General features: G+C 34.0%; 1 protein-coding gene across 1 annotated transcript; it reads left to right on the top strand.

The window, feature by feature from the left end:
* Positions 1–17,898: 17,898 nt before the first annotated feature.
* Positions 17,899–24,119, top strand: LOC126980153 (uncharacterized protein DDB_G0283357-like). The gene is made up of 4 exons (XM_050829742.1): positions 17,899–18,054; positions 18,207–18,805; positions 22,581–22,793; positions 23,378–24,119. The coding sequence occupies exons 1-4, from the start codon at positions 18,046–18,048 to the stop codon at positions 23,898–23,900; spliced, it is 1,344 nt and encodes a 447-aa protein (XP_050685699.1). The 5' UTR covers positions 17,899–18,045; the 3' UTR covers positions 23,901–24,119.
* Positions 24,120–24,653: the final 534 nt, after the last annotated feature.

Genomic DNA, 24,653 nt, shown 5'->3' with positions numbered 1-24,653 from the left:
TAAATAGAATTAGTAGATATAGAAATATATTTATTTACCATAGGGAGTGACAATGACATAACATATTGCAACAACACTTGGTAGACATCATGAATCTACACCAGTTGAGAAAGCGGTCTTTGGACATGGGGAGAAGATATTTAATATAATATGGTATAATTTTAGATGATCCGCACAGAACCAGACAAGAACCATGCATCATTATCCTCTATTTTATCTACTTACTATAAGTAAGACTTCTCTGCCAAAGAAGCTTTAATATATTTCTTGAATTTCTGCTCACTGAGTCCTAGTGTACTGTGTTGTATTTTATTGTAAAATTGAATACCAAGACCTATGAAGGAGCTCAATACTAAATAATAATAACAAAAATCTCTATTTGGTACTGTCAAACTTAATCTATATACTATATAAATATATAATATATAAAATTCTCGTGTCATGGTGTTAAACATTTAAGTCCTCCGAAACGGCTTGAGCGATTCTCATGAAATTGCTATACAAAAGTAACTGTTGATCGTAGATGGGTGAAAATTTGAAGTTGGGTGTATTTTTTAATGCTGACTCATAGTCAAACAAATTAAAAAAAAGTCAAAAAACTAAAAAAAAAATTCGTGTGGACCACCCTTAACATTTAGGGGGATGAAAAATAGATGGTGTCCGATTCTCAGACCTACCCAATATGCACTCAAAATTTCATGAGAATCGGTCAAGCCGTTTCGGAGGAGTTCAATGTTTAACACCATGACACGAGAATTTTATATATTAGATTATTCGATGACAATAATAATAAAAACTCCGCCACATAACTGAAGCTAACTCGATTTGCACAAATAAAATAAGAAACAGGAACTTGTGGGGCTTCGACGTCACATTCTCAAGAGCTCGGCAACCTTCATCATTATTATAAATAACCCCTGCATCATTAATGATATAAAGTGCTTCATTGATTTGTGGAAGTCATTCTCAGTCAGACTTTATCAATACTTTCATTCCTTCAATAAATAACTAATAATATGATAACCTTTAACTTTGTGTTGAAACAACGTTTTTAAGAATCGACAATTATTTTGTTTTATTATCATTGTATTCTTTTTTTTGCAAAGTCAAAATCTTATATATAAAATTCACATGTCACAATGTTAGTTACCTTACTCCTCCGAAACGGCTTTACTGATTTTTACCAAATTTTATATGCATATTCAGTAGGTCTGAGAATCAGCAACAATCTATTTGTCATCCCCCTAAACCACCCCTAGTCCACCCCTAAATTTTTATTTTTTATATTTTTGGACGTAATTTTTTGTTTTTATTTTTTTTATGATACAGCAATAAAAAAACATACAACCCTCAATTTTCGACCCTCTACGAGTAACCCCTTTTTTTGTATCGCGATTTTTATATTATTCTGTTCCATCCACAAATCCTCTATAGGGTTGGAAGATGGCAATGGATCAATACTTACAATAATTGTAGTACGATAAATTTGGTAGGTCTGAGAATCGGTTGCATCTACTTTTTACACCCCAATTTTTTTTTATCTACATACATATATATAAGAGATTTCCACGTATATAGTCACTCATCACGATGTCTCTGGAACCATAAGGCGTAGAGACTTGAAATTTGGTAGGAATATTCCTTTCGTCGAGTAGAGGATTTTACGATAATCCACCCACAAGATTTATTTTTATTATGAACAGAACAACGTCTGTCGGGTTAGCTAGTTACTTTATATAGCAATACAACGTTTGCTGGGTCAGCTAGTATTTTTGTACATTGAAATCATATTTGACCATTTTGAATCGTTAATTTTTGGTTTCTTATAAAAGCTACATATAATGTAGTTTGTAAAAATAATATATTTCTCTACAAAATTATAATGTTTTGTTTTATTAAAACAGAGTTAGAGTGAGTTCATTCCCAAGCATTTTTTGAAGGTAGCCTTGTCGTATCGTCTTGGAAACACCACACAAGGAAGCTGATTCCACAGATTGGTTGTGCCGTGAAGAAAGTTCCTTGAATACCGCACTGTGGAGGAAGACCACATATCCAGATTGTGGGGATTATGTCCTAATTTGGGAAGTGTCATGCGAATTTGAATTAATAATAAGAAATGGGCACCACAACGGCGCCTATTTCTGCTGTGAAGCAGTAATGTGTAAGCATTATTGTGTTTCGGCCTGAAGGGCGCCGTACCTAGTGAAAGTACTGAGCAAAAGAGACTTAACATCATATGTCTTAAGGTGACGAGCGCAATTGTAGTGCCGCTCAGAATTTTTAGCTATTTCAAGAATACTTACCGGCGTTGCATTGTAATGAGCAGGTCGTATCAATTACCATCAGCTGAACGTCCTGTTCGTCTAGTCCCCTATTGTCATGAAAAAAAATTGACCTTCCCTCCTTTCTTTATAAATTTTAATAGAACATTGAACAAAAATCACAAATTGTAAAGCTTTTTATCTTACCGTTGGACAAACAGAGCGTAAACCGTATTAAATTAAAAAGCAAACACCTCATTTTGTCAATGCATGCTTACCGTTAAGGCAACACATTAGCCCTTAGTAACAGGGAGCACATATAATGACTCAAAATGCATCGTAAATATACAGGAGTCATTCCGTTAATTCAATTTAATTGCCCAATTTGATTATCTCGAGTAGAAATCGTATTGCACATAATTAACGCTTTTAATAATAAAGACTCGGTCGTGCAATAAATTTATCCTTCCATGAAAAAACAAATGCAAATGCAGTATTAACCATAGACTTGAAATTTAATAGCGTATAGACAAGCAAAGATTGTGTGAGAGAAGAACACCTCTAACGGCCGTTCCCAATATTCAGTCTATCTCCGGTTGTGGCCTACTACTGGCATATTCATCATATAAATATTTGCACCTACCGGGATTAGAACCCGGGACCTTTAGCTTAGTAAGCAGAGTCACTAACTACTGGGCTATATGGGTCGTCATCTTTGCCAGCTCACTTCGCTACTTTATTGAAGTTAAAACTTTTATGTAACTTACAAGAATGCGTCAAGGGTTCTTCACATACGGCAGTTCCCAATATTCATTCTATCCTCTAACTTGAGATAAAAATCGTAAATATCGTTGACTTTTCTGTCCCAATAAACTTATCGACGGTAACTCACCTTATCCGTACACGCTGTCTATCAATGGGAGGACGTATAGCTTGCCAGTGATAGAAGTTTGTAATTGCAATTCATGCGTCCCAATATAAGGCGATGATAGTGACTTATCGGGTATATTGGGACAGCTTCAGATTATTGACAGCTGGCTGACAGAGATACAGAAAAGACAGCCACGCTTGACATTAGCTCTTTATAGCCTTGGTAACACATGGTCGGATTTGGTACGGCCGAAACATCGGACCGGTCTGGTAGCGGACTATTTTCGATGGTATGTTGCAATGACCATGGTTCAAAATAATTACTATTACCGTCCAGACCGTACCGAGTACGACGCCGTGGACCGATCGAGGTGCCCACTGTACTGTCTGATAGTCCGGCCGTACCAATACGACCATGTGTTTAGTCTAATAAATACATACAAAAAAAAACTATAAAATTTGGGAGCTTCTGAAAGCAACCAAAATCAGTCAGGTCATAAAATGTGAAAGTGACAAGTTGTTAAACGAAAAAATATGTGTATTTTAATTATCTTTTTTATTTATGTGTACAATGTTTACTGTACAATTTTTTCTACAAAAATTTGGCAACTCTATTTATCATCATCATCATCAGCCGGAAGATGGCCACTGCTGCACAAAGGCCTCCCCCAAAGATTTCCACGACGATCAGCCTTGCGCTGCCCTCATTCAACGTATGCCGGCGATATTGACCAGATCTTCGGTCCATCTTGTAGGGGGCCTACCAACACTGCGTCTTCCGGTACGTGGTCGCCATTCGAGGACTTTACTGCCCCACCGGCCATCTGTCCGTCGAACTATGTGCCCTACCCCCTGCCACTTCAGTTTCGCAATCATTTGGACTGTAAGTCAGTAACTTTGGTTCTCCTACGGATCTCTTCATTTCTGATTCAATCTCGCAGGAAAACTCCGAGCTAGGGCTATCCTTTCCATTGCCCTCTGAGCTTTCTCATAAGGCCCATAGTTAGCGACCACGTCTGCGTACCGTAAGTCATCACTGGCAATACACACTGCTTGAAAACCTTCGTCTTCAGACACAGCCTCTAATTATAAACTAGTTCATTCCACAAATGTGTTGTTAAACAAAATATAAGTAGATATCACAAATCTGTGCTCTGATAAATTTCTCGAAAAAAAAAAATAACTTTAAACCTTTATCATCTGAAATTACAAAAAAAAAGTTCTCTATGTAATTAATTTACGTAAGATTTTTGTTTTGCTTTTCATGCTGGCTAAATAAGTGCCTGCGGATAACGAGTAATGCATGCGCGCCAAGTAAGTTATGTGGATGGTTGACAGATTGTGCGCGGTATTTACCCGGGAGCCAATTTATAACAATTCACGGTGTTTTAAAATCAGTTACGAAAATATGTGCGGCTGCTTGTATAAATTATCTGACTCACAAAATCACTCGGCTTATAAAAGATAATAAATAAATTTTCATAATATTTTTATGTCAAGACTGTGCTGTTGAATGCTATTCAATTTGAGAAATATTATAAAACAGGTAAATTGAAAAGCTACCTACGTACATATTAACTATATTAATCGAAACATTCTATTAAATTAATTAGTGTTTAAAGCTTGACACGCAAACAGAGGAAGAGGAATTTAAAGTAAATTTCTTTCGCGATATTTAACATAGACTCAAGTAAGAATCAATCAATCAAAATTGGTTGCTACGTCTTGAATGACACTAAGGCACAAATATATTATGTTATTAACAGCTTCGTAACGAATGAAGTCAAAAGAGTGTTTTTTTATGAAAATAAGGGAGGAGACTTTTCTTTTTGATAGGCCCTGCCCTTACAATGCAATGCCGCTCAAGATCATTGATAATTCCAAAAATTCTGAGCGGCACTACACCTGCGCTCGTCACCTTGAGACATAAGATGTCAAGTCTCATTTGTACAGTAATTTCACTAGCTACGGCGCCCTTCAAACCGAAACACAATAATGCTTACACATTATTGCTTCTTAAAACTTCTTAGTAACTTGATTAATAAATTATAAAATAAATTTATACATCGTTACATATTTATTACTGATTTTAAGCTAACTGAAGTTGAGCTGTCATTCCAAGCAGATATTTTTAATATCACTGTACAGAGATAAGAGACAACTTAGAGATATATTTTTTTTATTTCAAAACTAGTGTATAAATTTAAATTTTGTATTGAAAATTATTTAATTCTCGTCCATTGGTTTAGTACACATATAGTACATGAGACTGCGGTGTTGTTGACCAGCTAACGTCGGGGTGTCGAATTTGCGTAACAGTGTGCGTGCGCATCGTAAAAATACACTGTGATAATTTTTCCCTAACGCGCCAAAATAAGTGTAACTTCAAAAATGCAAAGTGTTATTTATATCTTAGTGCGATAGTACGGGACCCTGTGTATTGAAGTCCAATTCACACTTCATCGCTTTTAATTTAATTCCTTTATTAAAAATCGATCATTAACGAAGTAATTAATACGATACCACGAAACGGCTACAGTTACAAGTCCAAGCAAACAATTATGGACTTTAAAAGATGTATAAATTCTTATTACACTTAGCTTGCTTGTTGAAGCGTGTGTTCCCAAATTCTTAAACCTTTAACATACTTTCTACATTGATAATGAGGTGCTAAAATATGTCGGAAAGGAAAACGCGGTTAAACTTTTGATCTTGAATTCAAGTTCAGTAAAAGTTGCAAATTTAAATTGAACGGGTACAGCTTGTTAAATGTTCGAGTGGTACAGTTGCTGGTTCGATTCCTGCTGAGATTCTATACATTCTACTATTTCTTCGTCTGGGATCTCGTGGCTGTAAGAAGTCATAATTCGAACAAAAATAATATTTTTAAAATATAACGTTAGTGAGGTTTTTTTGATCAATTGCAACCATAAATAACATGTATAACAGTTTATAACTTTTAATTTTTTTACATATTCCTTTTATCTGACATTTGTTTGACATTATTAAAAAAAAAGTCAAAGATAATTTTCCTATATTTCAGAACAACAAATTGTAGCATTAGATTTAGAAAATAGTATTGTATATTATGATATTGTGTATTTAAACGGTCAGACTGTGCCAATAGAAGCGCGAATGGCTGTACATAATGGAGTGCTTGTCGCCACGTTAATGTATGGAAGTGAGACTTGGGCATGGCAGAAGAAGCATAAAAGCAGAATTAACGCAGTTGAGATGCGATCACTGCGTAGTATGTGTGGGGTAAGACTGACTGATAGAATTCCGAATGCGGTAATACGAGCGCGCTGTGTTTTGAAAGAGGATGTTGTGACGAGGACTGAAAAGGAATGCTGAAATGGTTTGGACACGTGGAGCGAATGAGTGAAGAAAGAATGACGCATCAAATATATAAGGCAAGTGTGTGTGGGTAGACCGGTCGCGGGAGACCTCGTAGAACATTCGTCGACCAAAATGGGGACGTTTTGAGAAAAGGAGAGGTCCGAAGCACCCGCAACTGGCGAGCATGTATGAAAAGAGTAATGAATGTAGAGGAAGCGCGTGAGGTTTGTAAGGATAGGAGCAAATGGCATTCTATTGTCTCTGCCTACCCCGACGGGAACAAGGCGTGAGTGTGTGTATGTATGTATGTGTATATGTACTTAATTAAATGAAAAAAATAAGAAAAAAGAATCCTAATAAAATTCCAATTCCAAAATTCAAAATCCAATTGTCAACCCTCTGGGTTATCACCGTCCTTTGAGAGCCTATTTGCCCTATGCTCTCCAATAAAGAAATCCCTTTTTTATGGAATATAATCTGATGTCACCTAACGATAAGTGATCACCACTTCCTAAACTTTCTTGAAACATCAGAGGAATCAGCGTTGCCGACCTTCTAGGAAGTATGTGACCACGCTTTATTTGAACCTACTCTTGTCGTATCACCCTGCAAACGCAAGGAGTTTCATTTCAAGAGATAACATAAGAAACACACTGACTAGTATAAAACTAAGAACTCCGTGTCACCTTACATAACAGTGTAGCACCAAAACAAGCCGATTAACGTGTAAATACAAAGCCCCACGCACACACTTACACTACTACAGGCCGATAGGCAGCCATTATGAGAATTGTCATCGTCTGTGACAGATCAGTTTGCGTCTCAATAAAATATTTTAAAAATGCCATCGTGCTTTGTGAAAAAGTATAAAAACGCTACTATATAAGTATTTGTGGCCATATATGATTATTTAAGGGAGAAACAATTGTGTAACTAGTATCCCCCGTAACCGCACACACACTAGCATAACAGTGCTTCACTTGCTAATATCACGCCGTGGAGTCCTTCTTTTTTTACTCTTCCGTGAAGAAACAAAGGTTTTTTGGCTTCAATCAATTCATTATGGTACATTTCAAAAAATCTCTACCAAGAACTTACACCACGAATCCGCCAATATTTAATTATTATTCTCATAGTAAATATTTGAACACATATCTATTTAGTACTTTTTTAATTTAATTAAAAATACTCCTGATCTTTTTACACATTCAGATAGCATTAAAAGCATTGGGCGTTGAGAATATATTGTTCTTTTGTGATGTCATGCCTTGAATGGAGGGGAGGCTTTTTAAACAGTAGTCCAGTCATGTAATAAATATAGTTAAGAGTCTAATTACACCTTATAAGGAACTTATTAACTAATAAGTATTGATTCAAGGGATGCGTATAAGCTATGTTGCTTTTATTTTCAATTCCTTACAAGAATCTCGAAATTTAAGATATGTATAGGTATTTCTTATATTTAAAATTCTCGTGTCCCGGTGTGTGTTACTAAACTACTCCGAAACGGCTTAACCAATTTCTTTCAAAATTTGTATATCGGGTGGGTCTGAGAATCGGCCAACATTAATTTTTCATACCCCTTAATGATAAGAGTCACCCACCCCTAAATATTTTTTTTGTATCGCGGTTTTAATATTAATCTATTCCATTTACAGATACGCAACAGAGTCGCAAGATGGCAATCGATAAAATGATTATTGTAGTACGATAAATATTATGCACGATATATTTGGTAGGTCTGAGAATCGGTCGTCATCTATTTTTTATGCCGCAATTTTGTTTATTATTATTATATTATTTTATTAGGTACTTCGATTGGCAACATTTTCTGGGTCAGCTAGTTTTTATATAATATTGACACTCTTTTACACAAATTATCTTGCCACAAACTAGGCCTAGCATTATGCACTATGGGTGCATGATAACGATATATTTAATCCATATACTTCTTAAACATATATAAATTAATATAAACATCCATGACTCGGAAAAAAACATCCATATTCATCAAATAAATATTTGCACCTACCAGGATTAGAACCCGGGACCTCTAGCTTAGTAAACAGAGTCACTATCCACTGGGTTATATGGGTCGTCATCTAATCTTTGCCAGCTCAATTCGCTACTTTTATTGAAGTTCAAACTTTCCGTGGACTTACAAGAATGCGTCAAGGATGCTTCACATAGAGTATTAGCAATAGGTTACATAGATATAGAACACTGATGAATGTAGACGGATACGAAACATAAATGCTTACAGGATCATTGGGATGGTTATAAATTATTATTCTTTGGATTAGATTGTCCCTTATCCATTGGATAACTGATTAATTTAGAACATTTAGCTGTTAATAATTACCAATTGTATATAAGTATATCTTGTAAAGCTCATTACATATGTTATTATAAAACACATCACACCATACACAAATGCAAGAGTCACAAATTTCGTATCGATCGCAGCACGTTCTCGAGGAAAAAGAATTGAATTAAAAAGAAAACTTTACTTTATTTATTGGCGCATTTTAGCTATTTCGTTGCCTTTTGTGCATAATAGTATAGGATCGCGATATAGAACGACTTTCACCGATCTGGTTATTGGATGAAAAGTATTTTTTATGAAATTTAATATGTTAATAAATAAATTGCATATGGGTTGCCTAGCAAATTTCAGTCCACGATACGATTAATTAATAATTTTTTTTTTTTTAATCATTTCACCGGTTTGTTTCCTGGACAAATTCTATACCAATCGAAAGTAGGCAGTCCATTTTATATGCTTTAACTTTTTAATAGTCTACCTTCATCTCTCAAAAAGATTAAGTCTTTAAAAACATTTAAACGTGAGTTATCAGACTATATTGTTTCAAAGTTTTTATAAAACACATGTCTGAAATTGTTTGTTATGTGACAGTTACCTGTAAAAGTGTGTAATCATAAATTTTGTGAAGAAGAATAAGTAATATAATGTATATGTATGTACTGAACATGTAAAGAACGGCGAATAAATTATTACATCATATTTTATGTTCTCATGTAAGTGACAATATTATGTTTTTAATGAGAAATAAATATCTTTAAACCTATATGCAAAAGTTAGGTTGCCTATTTTTTTCCTGTCACAAGTCATGGGTTGCCAGATATGAACAGGTTAATCGATACCAGTAACTTTAATATAAATATTTCTTGAATCAATGAGTTCAAGTATGCTTTCAAATGCTCTACTAACTATTTATAAATAGCCTTCATTAAAATCAATCGTTGCTAAGGTTAGGTTGCCAAATTAAATATTCACACACTGACCATCTACGGTACATAATTAATTCAAACAGAAATGCGGTGAGGCATTTGGGCATTTCTAACCGAACGGAATTGATAATACATCAAACCGCTGACAGGTCCATTTAGATTGAATCAAAACCCAGTAATTCTATAAATAATTTCAACGGCGAAACATTAACAGCTGATAAGAACTGAAATATTTCTCACGCCAAAAGATCTGTGTATGTATATGATGATATAGGTATACAAGCAAATTACCTTAGAGCATTTATACGTGTAAATAGAATGCGACAGCTGTGAAAACGTCGAAAATAATTGAGGTTAACCGTTGACCTCTACTTTAAGCAATGCACGCACTCTAACACGGAGACAGAGACATACAAATCAAGAGTGTAATACATAGCTTGTCACGCACACTAAAGTGATAAATCTGGCCTGTTTTCATCGGATGTCTAGCAGCAAGAGGCTCTAGATATGTAGACATATAACTTATCCAAGCAAATTACAATCTATACTAAAATTATTATAAAAAAGATAAAGTTTGTCAGTTTGTGAGGTCATAGGGGGTAATTTCTGGATCTACGGAACCGATTTTGAAAAATCTATGACCAATAGAATGCCACAATATTTGTGAGGGTCAAACGCTATATAATATATATATATAAACCTGAAAAAAATAAAAATACGTTTTTGTAATAGTCGGATTTGCAAGATAAGTCAGAGAAAAAACGTACGCATTAAAACTTTTCTTACGAACCCTGACTTAGCGATGAATACTTCATAATAACCACGATAGCTCTGTGTAGAACTAATCACCAGATAAAAATATCAAGTGTCCGTCTTGTTGTTTTTATTAGTCAATGGATGATGCTTGACGGTCGTTCGAGGGTAGAGCACAAGACTTGCTCAATATGGATCCTTCTTATGGAAAACACACCAAAAAACAAAACCTAAATGTATAGACAATTACTCGAAGTTATTTAAAATTTGTAATATACTCCCAATAAGTAAAAAGCACAAATAGCTTTTAGCCTTAAATAACCATGACTCTTAAGATCATAGCCCATCCTTAATTAGTCATAATCATGGCACCCGTTCGATGACATCAGGCAAACTTGAAGTACCTAGAGTAAACAATTACTTTGGCGATAGAACTTTAAAGAAAAGAATACCATATCTGCTTAATAGTTTGCCAGAGGACATCCGACGGGAACCAAACAAAAATAAATTAAAAAAACTATTGAATCAATATTTATTGTTGCAGTAACTACGCAAACTAAGTATTTGTAAAATACGCTTTAAGATTTATTTTATGAGACTCGCTCGATCCTGTAGACAAACTGTGTAAACAATTTTACAGGACTTTGTATTATTTTAAGAAACTGTATGTTTATATATATAAATAAATAATAAAAAATAAGTCAGTATTTCGTATAACACATAAAGATGAAACTTCATTTTTATTTTTTGGGTTTTGGTGAATCTGAAGTACACTAACTAATAATTTGTCTAAATATGTGTAGATCTACTAAATTTTACAATGCAGCAATGAATGTTAGCGCATTGCAATTTGATTACAGACAGTTAGAAATGTTGCCACAGATCGCATCCTTACTCTAAGTCGTTAAGGAGTTCCATTGATCATCATATTCGAATACGAGAATTACTTGACCATAAAGACGTTACGGTAGGTGACTCAAATATCCGGATAGCATAAAAAAATTCGGCCGAGTTTCGTTAATTTTCTCCTAAGAATTGAAGAGTTCCGTTACTTTGTCATGGATCCCACAATCAGAACCCAACCAAACTCTCACCAAACTACCTTTGGAGTTTCCTTTTTAGAAGAAGTTTTACATTTCGAATAAAAAAGAATCACCGAAATCGATTGGCGCGATATTGAGTTATTTGTAAATTTGGCACGCACATACTTATAGCAAATTTAAGACTTTTATGGTTTTCTCATGGATGCCATTGTCAGATCTGGACCAAAAGCTTTCAAATAAAAAAAAGAATTATCGAAATCGGTTCACCCAGTCGAAATTTATGAGGTAACAGACATAAAAAACATACCGACGAATTAAGAACCTCCTACTTTTTTGAAGTCGGTTAACAAATACATTGGCATCGCAAAAATATGCATAATACGAACCCTTTACAATCTATCACTTTCCGCCTTCAACAAAATATGCAAAAAGTAACCTGACGAACGATTTACTAATGCATTTAACTGAGCCCAATATCCCATACTTTATAGTGACAGTGGGTCGAATTAGGAGATGTCTCAAAATATATTAATGGATTCTGCCAATGATTTGAGTCCTTGTTTTATTGTCAAGATATAAATCCACTTAGGACAGAAGATAAGCCTAAAATCGAATTATGCGCTTCATTACAACATTATATGACATTGCCCTCGCATATTTACTTCGCTAATGTTCAATAATTCAAATGTAACTCAAACGTAAGCGGATAATAAAATAAGTTGTGTGATTCATGTTCTTACTAACGAGATATTTGCCCTTAATTACAATAAAGATCCTGCCAAAATGAATCAGATTTTTGTTTGTTTTATTAGCGAAAAGTATTTTAGATCATTGTTTAATGCATAGAACAATTAGTTATTTTTCCTGATTCGAGAAAAACAAGATTTTGTTATTCAGAATAATAATCATAATACAGCCACACATTGCAGCTATACATACGAATAAAATTGAAGTTTTTTCTGTTACCTCAAAATAATATATACCTTTAATTGAATTGAACCTAAGTAATTATTCATTTAACTAGCTGACCCGACAGACGTTGTTCTGTATATAATAAATAAAATGATGTTTTTTTATGAATTTGTCAATTATCATAACATCAAAAATTACTTCGTAAAATATGCACCCTGCTGTCGTAATGAAATTGTTTCACAGCAGAACTGTCAAACCGTGCGTCAATAAATTCTCTCATAGAAAATATGTCCATACAAAACAAATATCGGACTACGGGGGACACATCAAAGGAAAAACAAAATTGTTGTTTTTATTTAATTCCGAACACTTTAATATTTATTCACCTTTTAAACCTTCCCTGGACTTCCACAAATAATTCGAGACCAAAATTAGCCAAATCGGTGCAGCCGATCTCGAGTTTTAGCGAGACTAACGAACAGCAAATCATTTTTATATATAGAGATTGTATTGTATCTTATTATATAATTGTATTATATTGTATCTTAGTATTAGTTCCCAAGTTGTTAAAATTAAAAAATTATGTATGTTTTACTTGCATGTCGTCGTTGCCTGTAAGTGCAATAACACTTAGACTTAGACTTATTTAGAATTATGTTTAATGTAATTAGTGATTATTGTGTTGGCGATGCTAATAAATAAATAAATAACTGCATGGGGTAAATAGGCGTTATTCTGCCTATCAATAATTTTAATGTTTCTAAATGAGATGATCGTGGCTAGAACAGTTTTAACGACTTCGATGGCTGTATACCGTATGGTTTCGCACAACTAAATTTGTATTACGGATATAATATTAAAGTAGTCTTTTACCGGCCCTTTTTAATGAGTAAATTAGGCGAGGCTGGCAAGTTTTTCTTAAAAAACTATTAATGCTGTGGAACATCGCAATAACTGCACTCGTGACTTTAAGACATATTATGATGTCAAGTCAATAACCCAGTAATTGCATTAGCTACGGCGACATTCGAAACCCGAAACATAATTACGCTTGCAGACTACTTTGACAGATAAAGGCGTACTGTACCCAATCCTGGTCCATCGAAGTGGTTAAAACTGTTCTAGCCACGATCATCTCAATTCGAAATATTAAAATTATTGATAGACAGAATCGCGCCTATTTACCCCATACAATTATCATTCAATTCCAATTATATTATTTTTTTTTAAATACAGAAAAACAACTTAAATTTTATTCGAATGTATATGTGTGGGTGTATTATCATTATTATTCTGAATGACAAAATGTTTTTTTTTTTCTCAAATCAGGAAAAGTAACTAATCCTTTTATGCTTAGACCAATTATACTTTTTATTTATAAATCAATGCTCACTTAAAAATATTTTTCGCTAATAAAACAAATAAAATTCTTATTCATTTTGCTAAGATCTTTATTGTGCCTCATACAAGATTATGAGTCAATTTAATTATTTATATTATTTTGACATTACAGAAAAATGACTCAAATTTTATTCGAATGTAGGTATAGCTGCGATGCTCGGTATTATATTTAATTCTGAATATATCATTATTATTCTGAATGGCAAAATTTTGTTTTCCTTGAATCAGGAAAACTTATAAAATGGTCTATACCTGGAGTGCATTTAATACAAATATGTATGAAACGAAAATACTTATATATAACTAGCTGACCCTATGTTGATGTTGTCCTGTACAAAAATCGGTCCAGCCGTATAGGAGGAGTTCACTAACATACACATGGGCAGGATAATTATATATGGACTTAATTGAGAATCTAAACCATTCTCAAATTCACTGGAACACACAAGAAATCATCAAAATTGGTCCAGCTGTTTAGGAGGTAGTTCAATAGTGAATGTAAGCCATCCTCGAATCCACTTGAACACACACAAACATTTCATTCGAATCGGTCCAGCTGTTTTGGAGGAGTTCACTGTCAACACACGTACAGAAGAATTATATGTATAAAGATTTAGGTGATAAATTTAAAACATTCTCGTTATTACTGATAAATTGTGCGTATACTCAACCCTAGAAAAAAAGCAATCCAGGCAAATACCAATTATATTAGATTTGTATATCATACTTACCTTGTCATCAATTGAGTTATATTATCATGTTAAATATCTTAATATATATAAATTACGTGACACGTTGTTTGTCCGTAATGAACGGATTTTAATGGGGATTACTTCATGGAGTGCAGTTTAGTCCAACTTGAGAGATAGGATAGTTTTTATTTCGATTTGGGACCCATAATTATTTTTATTTTCATATTTGTTTTGTATGAACATATTTTCTATGAGAGAATTTATTGACGCACGGTTTGACAGTTCTGCTGTGAGAAAACTTCATTATAACAACAGGGTGCATATTTTACGAAATAATTCATGATGTTATTAAATATTATTGACAAATTCATAAAAATAACTTCTGTCGAATCAGCTAGTAAAGTTAAATAATACAACAATTTTGACCATGTACTACGTAAACATTATATTAAGCACAATGAATATTCTTTCCACGTCGTAAGTCGGCAACTTGTAAGTAATAATGTTAGTGCTTATGTACTACAGTTTTATATTATTCTTGAATGTGATAATTTATTAATAAGACACATTGCCGGATTAACCACGTAGTAAAAGTTGCAATTGCTACGGGCCCCGCACGAAAGGAGGCCCCGCATATTTAACCCATCTCTCCCTAACTCATCTCTGCTTGAGCGTAATTTTTAAATGAAACTTATTAACATGTTGAATTTACTTGATGTTAAAAAAACGTGACACTTTTCCAACTAACACAATCCACGTCAGACACTCGGTAACAGACTATTTCCAATACAGATCAAGGGCTCTTTGAAAGTATTTGCTACGGGCCCCGCGTTTTCTTAATCCGGCACTGAAAAGACATCATTAAAATCACTGAGATATCGTAGTTTAATACGAAACCGTCATTTGGGGGATTCACAGTCGATCGATATTTATTTACTGTTAATTTATAACTCGCAGCGATTTAAATTTAAATAGGATAGCGTGTACAGTTTTATATAGCTATTAGCATAATTTTTCATATAAAGCAAATCAAATTAGATCTTTGGCTTTTAGATTTGTAAATTTTAATTATTTACTGTTACGATTATGCATTTCATTCTGTGTTTATTCACAGTAGACACAGGTTTAGGGTTTCGTACACATTCTTAATAGTGTTTTTTTTTATTTAAAAGAAAACAAACGAGTATTGATACGGGCCATATGATGGTATATGATCACCCCTGCCCTGACAAATTTGAAAACAGAGAGCACGGTGGTGGAAGTCAACGATACCAAATTGCACTGGTGTCCTTCTAAAATCTAAACCCTTAATTTTTACACGCTTTTTATTAGATTCACCTGTGTCTATGTTTGTTTGTAACTAACTCATTTGGGCGCGATTTTGACCCACTGTAAACAGACAGATTTCGTTGAAACTTTGTAGATTTATCAAAGACCGACGACAATATATTAATTTTATAAAATTATTCCATTTTTACACGCTTTTTATTAGCTTCACCTGTTTGACCGACCGACCGACGACACTTTAAACGGCCACATCTCGTTCAAACTTCGTGGGTTTATCGACGACCGATGACAATACATTAATTTGATAAAATTATTCCATTTTTGACACATGTATGTTTGTTTGTTTGCAACCCACTCATTTGGGTGAGATTTTGACCCACTTTAAACGGCCAGATTTCTGTCAAACTTCGTAGATTTATCGAGGACCGATGACAATACATTATTTTGATAAAAAGATTCAATTTGCAAAATAAGATTTATGTTAATTTATATAATTTTTATCTATGGTCTATAAGGCAGGAATTGATGTTAATTCTGAAATATGGTGTCAATTCTGCCCTTTTTATGAAACGAGTATATTTGTGAAGTTAGAAAAGAATTACAAACCTTAAGTAAGAACAAAAGGTAAAAAAATTATAAATATTTGAAGCCGACATATAAAAACCTTCAAACATAAAGCATACTCTTAACTTAAAGGCCAGTAACTCATTTCTTGGCCCCTGGTTTCGCGGATGTCCATGGGCATTCCCGCCAAGTGAGACTATTGTCCGTTTGCCCCATCTTATAAAAAAAATAAAAGGAAAGCAAAAAAAAGAAAACGGCAAGAATCAAGATTCAGACAAATTTGAAGTATATTTCATAATAAAAATATGTACGGGACTCCTTACTGCACAAATGAGTCATACCTACTTAAATAAAGTCCTTAAATCACTTAGAACAATTCACATCTTCTATACATTTGGTTATTTTATCACAAACATGTCTACGCCTACTGTTTCTAGTAAGTAATATATATATATGAAGATATATACTTACAATTTATTCATTGACAATATCGTCTGCGTACAAATTCAATTTACCCAAATCTAATATATAAAATTCTCATGTCGCGGTGTTTGTAGTTAAACTCCTTCGAAACGGCTTGACCGATTCTCATGAAATTTTGTGAGCATATTGAGTATGTCTGAGAATCGGCCAACATCTATTTTTCATCCCCCTAAATGTTAAGGGTGGTCCACGCCAAATTTTTTTGTTTAATTTTTTTGACATTTTTTTTTAATTTGTTTGATTATGAGTCAACATTAAAAAATACATACAACTTCAAATTTTCACCCATCTACGATCAACAGTTATTTTGTATCGCGATTTTAATATCGGCAATACAACGTTTGCTGGGTCAGCTAGTAATGTCATAAAATATTTAGGCTTAAATAACTCTTAGAAGATATGAAAATTTAGAATTAGAAAATCAACATAAATCAAAATATGTTTTTCTGGAAGTTCAGAGTTCCTGATTGCTTTAGCTTTAACAGATCTAATTAAAAAACAAATAAATAACGTACCCCTTTTTAACGTTAATGTTTTAATCAAAATACACATAAAATTTCATCTAGGAGATCTATAACGCACATAAACAAAACACTTATAAAGGATTAAAACTCGTGTTATTGTAACTGTGTTTTAACATTAGATATTTGCGTAAATTTTTATTATTATTTTAGTTAATCCGACGTTTCAAGACCTTTCCTGATCTCATTTTCAGGGGGACCCTCTCTCTTTCAGGCGATCTTGGTTTCAGTATGCAAAAATCTAATGTTAAAACACAGTTACAATTACATGCGTTTTATTCCTTTCAAAAGTGTTTTATTTAAATCTGTAACACTCGCGTTATTAAAAGAAAATATATATATCTTTGCTCATAAAATATATTTTAATAAGGATACAGCTTAGAACCATTTGTATATATAAAATTAGCTTAAAATACAACACGGATAAATATTTTTTTGTGCTTTGAGGCTACATACGCATGATGTCATTACAGCTGTCGTAAAATGCATTTTCCTAAGTCAATATTACAATCGCAATAATCTAAAGTAAGGTCAATGTGTCGTCGCTTGAGATGCGCCGACGCGACGTCCGACGCCTGAGGACGAAGGATCATATTCCTATAAAAATGTGGGAGGACTCAATTCGGACACAGTTCTGTGCTGAACGCGGAGACGGAAGGACATCAAAATGAAGCTGGTGAGTCCTTGAAGCTAACCCGTGTAGTGCAGTGATATGTGATTCGAAATTCAAGTGAACTTGTGACAGTCGCGAATTAATTCAAAAGTTTAAATCAACCAATTATAAATATACCGCTATGTAATTATTTAATTTAACTTTTTTTGTTGCAGCTTTGCGTGTTTGCCCTCATTTTCACCCTCACGTTGGCTGTGGAAATTGAGTATGAATCGACGTTAGATTCAATAGCAGCTCCTGCGATAGAGATAGAGAATGATAAGCCACATAGGCCAGCTAAGCTTGCCTACGTCAGGCGACGAAGACTATCCAAGCCACGTCGCTATTCAACTTCAAACAGACAGCTGAAGAGTTACAACAACCCACAGAACGGTTACGAACCCCAAAATAACTATAACACTCCACAAAATAGCTATAACATTCCACAAAATAACTATAACGTACCGCAAAACAATTACAATACTCCTGAGAACAACTACAATACACAACAAAACAATTACAACACGCCACAGACAGGATACTATCCCCAGAACTCCTGGAGCAACAATCAGAACGGGTACTATCCCCAGAACTCCTGGAGCAACAATCAAAACGGGTACTATCCTCAGAACAATTGGCAACAACCAACAACAGCTCAAACTACGCAGAGTCCAACAACAATTCCAACGACAACATCTACATCAACAACAACGACTCCAATTCCTGTGATCAAGAACGAGCACACCATCGGAGACAATGGAAGTTATAAATACGAGTAAGTCTTTATATTTTTTAATACTTTAAACTTTTATCGCAAGAATTTGAGTCAAAATTTTACAGTTAAAGTACCTTAAAAAGTCGTAAACTTTATTAACGCTGTGCAATTTTTTTAATTAAACTCTTGTCATAAAAATATTCAAATCACCTGAGTTAAATATTCGATCGTAACATTCAAGATATAAGCATTCATAAACAATTTATGAAAATACAGTAAGGATCGTTTCACATAAAAGGTACAAAAACATCCTTAAAAAAGTATTGAACTGTGAAAAAAGTTTAAATCTTAAAATGAGATTCCATACAACCAACTATCTCAACATTCTAAACAGGTTCTTTTACCTGGTTAGGGTTATTGGTCACTTTTGCAAAAAAATAAGTCCAAGACGTGGTCTTTATCACTAAAAACCTAAGTTATTTATTGCGACCGTGTCATTAATAAAAGGGTTTAGTCGTTACCAGGCAGTAAGTAATAACAATTCATTTCATATTAAATTATTTAGGGTTTGGGACGATGATAATTTATATTAAGGTTTTTTATATTTGTATTATAATATTAAAATGTTGTATAATATTAATTGAACTTATACGTGCCATGTACAATTGGCTATTTTTTTCCAGTTCACGATTGAAACTTAAACATAGCCCTATTTTTATTAATGGCATCGGTGGCGGAATAGGAAGACCGATGACTCCCAAGTACTGTGCGTCCGGTTTCGATTCTCGCCCGCCACGTTAAAATGTGATGTCGGTTTTGAAATTCAAATTTACGTTAAATTTACGGCAACGCTCTTTTTTTATGAAAATAAGGGACGAGACGAGCCGGACGTTCAGCTGATGGTAATAGATACGTCCTGCCCATTACAATTAAGTGCCGCTCAGGATTCTTGAAAGACCCAAAAACTCTAAGCGACACTACAACTGCGCTCGTCATCTTGAGACTTAAGATGTTAAGTCTCATTTACCCAGTAATTTCACTAGCTACGGCGCCCTTCAGACCCTCCAGACAGTAATGCTTACACATTACTGCTTCACGGCAGAAATTGGCGCCGTTGTGGTGCCCATAATCTAGACGGCATCCTGTGCAAAGAAGCCTCCCACTGGTAAATGTCAAGTTCTAAATAAAAGTATTGCTCTTTCCAAAAAGTGTACCTAAATTGATGGAAAACCGTACAGATATAGTCGATCATAATCTCACCAAATCTAAAAATTTTAAACCATAGTCTCTAATTATTTAATTACGCAAAAAAAAAGATGTTTAGTTATTAAGAATTTAATGTAAATAGTGAAATCTCGTTTTGTACCTTTATTTGACATGTGCTACTGAATTCATATCAAGAAACCTACAAGTATATTTTGCAAGATTATAAATTTTATTATAAGATTATTAAATTCAAAAATTTTACTGAAAAATTACACGTACATAGTTCATTTTTAAGATCGTTCACCATAAATTTCAAAATTAAACTTTAAAACTTATAAATTTTCGAAAACATATATATTTTTTAAATTTATTTTTATTCCTTACAGTGCCTACTGCTATAGTTATCAAATAATATTTTTTTGACTGTGGAGAAAAGTAATAAAAAAATACAAAGGGCTCACAATTCTAAAATGCAAAAAAGGCTCAACAAAGTGCTCAACGCGCACAAAGAATTTATTTCTTTTTAAACTAATCAAATTACAATTTCTATTAATTACTTACAAGCTAGAACTAGCATACTACAAGATTACATATACAAAAAAAATATAAGAAAAATTTCAATGGGTCAAAGGATTCCAAAAAGTAAATAGGTTTTTACGAAAAAAAACATATTTCAATCCGGATTCATTGAGGTTATGCCACAAAAGTCTAAAAAATATATTGTTTACTAGCTGACCCGGCAAACGTTGTTTTGCCATATAATTTTTTTTTAGAGTCAGACCGTTTCTTGGACATTGCAACATTATTTTATTTTTCTAAAATAAACGTAGCCTTAGTTATTTATTACATCAGCTACCTGCCAATAAAAGTCCCGTCAAAATCGGCCTAGTATAGTTACCAAAAAATAAGTTTATTTTTTACCACCTGAGAAAGTGAGTAAGATATAAAAATTCTAATTAGTTATTCATTTTAAACTATTATTTTGCTTTGGTATCTGAACGACGGGGGACACTTAACAGGAAAATAAAAATTGTTGTTTTTATTTAATTCCGATCATTTTCATATTTATTCACCTTTTAAGCCTTCCCTGGACTTAATTAATTTAAGACCAAAATTAGCCAAATCGGTCCAGCCTTTCCCGAGTTTTAGCGAGCCTAACGAACAGCAATTCATTTTTATATATATAGATGAAACTTTTTTGCGAAGATATAAGAATACATTAACACGGCGTGTAACGGTAGTCTGCTATTGTGTAGATTTGACATAAATATGTCTAAAATATCCGGTTGTTTATTGGCAATATAACTGTTTGTGAAAATAGCTTTTAGCAATTTAATTTACCATAGTATAAATGTAAATCTGAGACAATTCCTTTACGGCGAAGAGTAAGCAGAAAACACGCAAACATGGTGTTTTTAGACAAGTTTTGTGGTGAAAGTATAGCATTAGGGCTATGAACACTACTTAATCCTGTTACAGATATCCTTAAGTCTTATTTGTAGGTTGCTAATGCTTACTGTTGGTTATAGTTAACACTGCCGAGCCTTTTTGAACTACCATTTTTCTTTGAAGTTAAACAAGTTTTTTGGCATGGCGTGACGCATCTTTTTGGTACTTCTCTCAGAAAAGTTATTCTTATAGCTTGTACTTTTTTGTCTAGGTTCATTTATTCATATTAGTACTAAATAACGAGGATTGTAAGCATATAAACTGTTTTCCACGCAAGAATTTTGAAAATATTGGCTTTGTTACATAGATGGCGGGCCGGCAGCCGTGAACTAATATCGCTCAAGGTCGCTGGCATTTAGTGTCGCCTTAATTTATTTTGTCGTATACACTCAATAAGATATTTAACGTTGATTAATATATTCGTTTGAAGTGCAGTTTTTAAATTTTAATTTTTTTTCAGTTCACTCAGTTGAATTTTATGTAAGTAAAGTCTGAGCAAAGTCTAAGTACGCTTTATAGATCTTTACCAGTGGCAGTATCGTTTGCACAGGATGCAGGCTAGATTATGGGTAGATACCTATTTCTGTCGTGAAGCTGTAATGTGTAAGCATTACTGTGTTTCGGTCTGAAGGGCGCCGTAGCTTGTGAAATTACTGGGCAAATTGACATCTTATGTCTCAAGGTAACAAGCACAGTTGTAGTGCCACTCAGAATTTTTGAGTTCTTCAGTAATCTTGAACGGCCTTACATTTTAATTGGCAGGGCGTATCAATTACCACCAGCTGAACGTCCTGCTCGTCTCAACTCTTATTTTCATAAAAAAAAACTTAGACTATTCTAGATTATTAGGAATTAAGTATTGACGGATAAAAACATTAGAAAAGAACCAATTTGTCACAGGGTTCTTAGCAGTCTAGTTAGTCTTTAATAGTTTTATTATATAGATCTGGAAATACCGCGCAAGGAAGAAGCTCTCTATTTGTTTTGGCTTTACTTGGTGAAAACTTCCTTGCAAACCGCAGTCTGTACAAGAATACCACACATCCACATGGTGAAGATGATATATTTGTATATGGCATGCATTGGTTTAGTTATATTAACTTTTCTTTCAAACATATCACCCTGGGGATATCGTTGTGGACCAGATATTAAAATGAAAAAAAAAATTTTTTCCTTATAGATACGAAATCGCCGACGGAACCCATGTGATGGAAGAAGGTTATGCCCTGAATCCTAACACTGATAATGAAAGCATAGTCAAGAAAGGAATGTACTCGTTCACTGCTGCCGATGGGAAGGTGTACACTGTCACGTACTGGGCTGATGACACAGGCTTCCACGCAGAGGGTGATCACCTGCCAAAAGCACCAGCTATCCCTCCAGAAATCCAGGCGTAAGTTACATCAAGTATTCCTTTGATATTTTACCCAGCATTCCATATGAAGAATTCTACCATTTTGAGCGAGAGGTTATTTTTCTTGTTTTTTTTTGTGCCTACGCTTTTATTAGCTTGACATGTTTTCTTATATCTCTTATAGCGTAGTTTTCACAATTTTCTTGACAACCTTGGGACTTCGAAACTCTTGAAAATTTACAATACAATATTTTCATAACTTGATCTTATAGTATCCTAACCAGAATGGTTTTCTTTGCAGCCATATAGCAAAGAGGTTTCACACGCATACCAACTAATTCTTAAAATGAAGAAAATTAATAATAGCAATGTTTTTTATAATTATAAAACCAGTGGTCTTAGATCGCTAAATAATGTGCTCTAGAGCCATCAATACCACATATTCAAATAGGTTTATAAGTAAATTTTGTAATGACGTTTTCAATCTTTCATCTATAGGTGTCGAAATCGTGCTGTATATATACTTATAGTCTGAAATAAAACAAATCTACCACAAGTTTATAATAACAACGTGTTTCTAATATTCGCGTACGTCTGTAAAATAATTGTTTCTTACATTCTAGATCCTTGGACCAGAAAGAAAAGGAAGAAGCTGAAAAGGCAGAAGCAGAGAAAGCAGAGGCTGAGAATAATATTGAGGAACAAGGTTACCCCCAACCCCAACAACCCCCCAAACCCATCAAACCACCAACTCAGGTTCAGCCAAAACCTCAACCGCAACCTAAACCTCAACCACAACCTAAACCTAAACCTCAACCAATTCAACCTAATCCTTCATACCCCACACAGAATTATCCATCTCAAAACTATCCTACCCAAAATTATCCATCTCAAAACTATCCTACCCAAAACTATCCCTCTCAGAACTATCCAACCCAAAATTACCCGTCCCAAAACTATCCTTCGCAAAACTACCCATCCCAAAACTACCCCTCCCAAAACTATCCATCCCAGAACTATCCTTCCCAAAACTATCCCACTCAAACACCAAATTATCCACCAATAAACCGACCCCAACAGGGAGCTGGCTGGCCCGCAGCTCAAGGGCAGGATTATGACATCCCATCTAACTCCTACGGAAAATAAGAATAAGCCTCAATAATCCATATTACAGGACTTTATTGATAAAAGACAAATAAATGACTGAGTTACCTCAACGATGATTTAATAAGGCAACAGATATCATGGTCACGACTATTATTGTGAACTTGATTTCTGTCACCGATATACAATTTGTGATATTGATCATTGACGCCAGTTGTAGATGTAATTAATTCTTAATTATTAATAAATGTATAATGAAATTATCATGTTTTACTTAACCATCTCCAACAATTGTATTGTCTATGTCGAAAATATTGACGATATTCTGAACAGCGGAGTCTGAGTACCTGTTGGTTACAATTTGGGTACGGCACCCGATAAATCTTATACAACTTGCGCCTGACAAGACCTGAAATGTTAATATCATACATCCTCTGTTGTAAGATAGACCATGCGCGATGTTTAACTTATTAATGAATTAAAAACAATGGTCGATTCCTTTATAGAATGAAGACAATTTAAAATAAATCTATTATGTCCAGAATCTCTTATTCATGTCAAAACTTCTCTAGTTGAGCTGAGCACTTAGATTGAGGATTGGTATCCGCTGCGTTCCAACTAGATACCACACTACTTGAGAAGAATAGCTATTTTATGACTATAACTATCAGATGCTTGTGTACGTGGCATTTTGACACTCAATGGCATCTTTCAAATATTGTAACGTACGCTTCGTGTTATTTTACATTGAAATTAATAAAATACAAAATACTTACTGATGATATGTGATCCCAG

Source organism: Leptidea sinapis, chromosome 5, assembly GCF_905404315.1.
Source record: "Leptidea sinapis chromosome 5, ilLepSina1.1, whole genome shotgun sequence".
NCBI lineage: Eukaryota > Metazoa > Arthropoda > Insecta > Lepidoptera > Pieridae > Leptidea > Leptidea sinapis.
Note: the sequence above shows the minus strand (reverse complement) of the source record. Positions and strands in the feature narration are given on the sequence as shown.

Excerpts from the sequence above, each read along its gene's own strand:
- LOC126980153 (XM_050829742.1), top strand. Across the intron at positions 18,806-22,580 it reads AATGGAAGTTATAAATACGA|ATACGAAATCGCCGACGGAA; the intron begins GTAAGTCTTTAT and ends TTTTCCTTATAG. Across the intron at positions 22,794-23,377 it reads ATCCCTCCAGAAATCCAGGC|ATCCTTGGACCAGAAAGAAA; the intron begins GTAAGTTACATC and ends CTTACATTCTAG.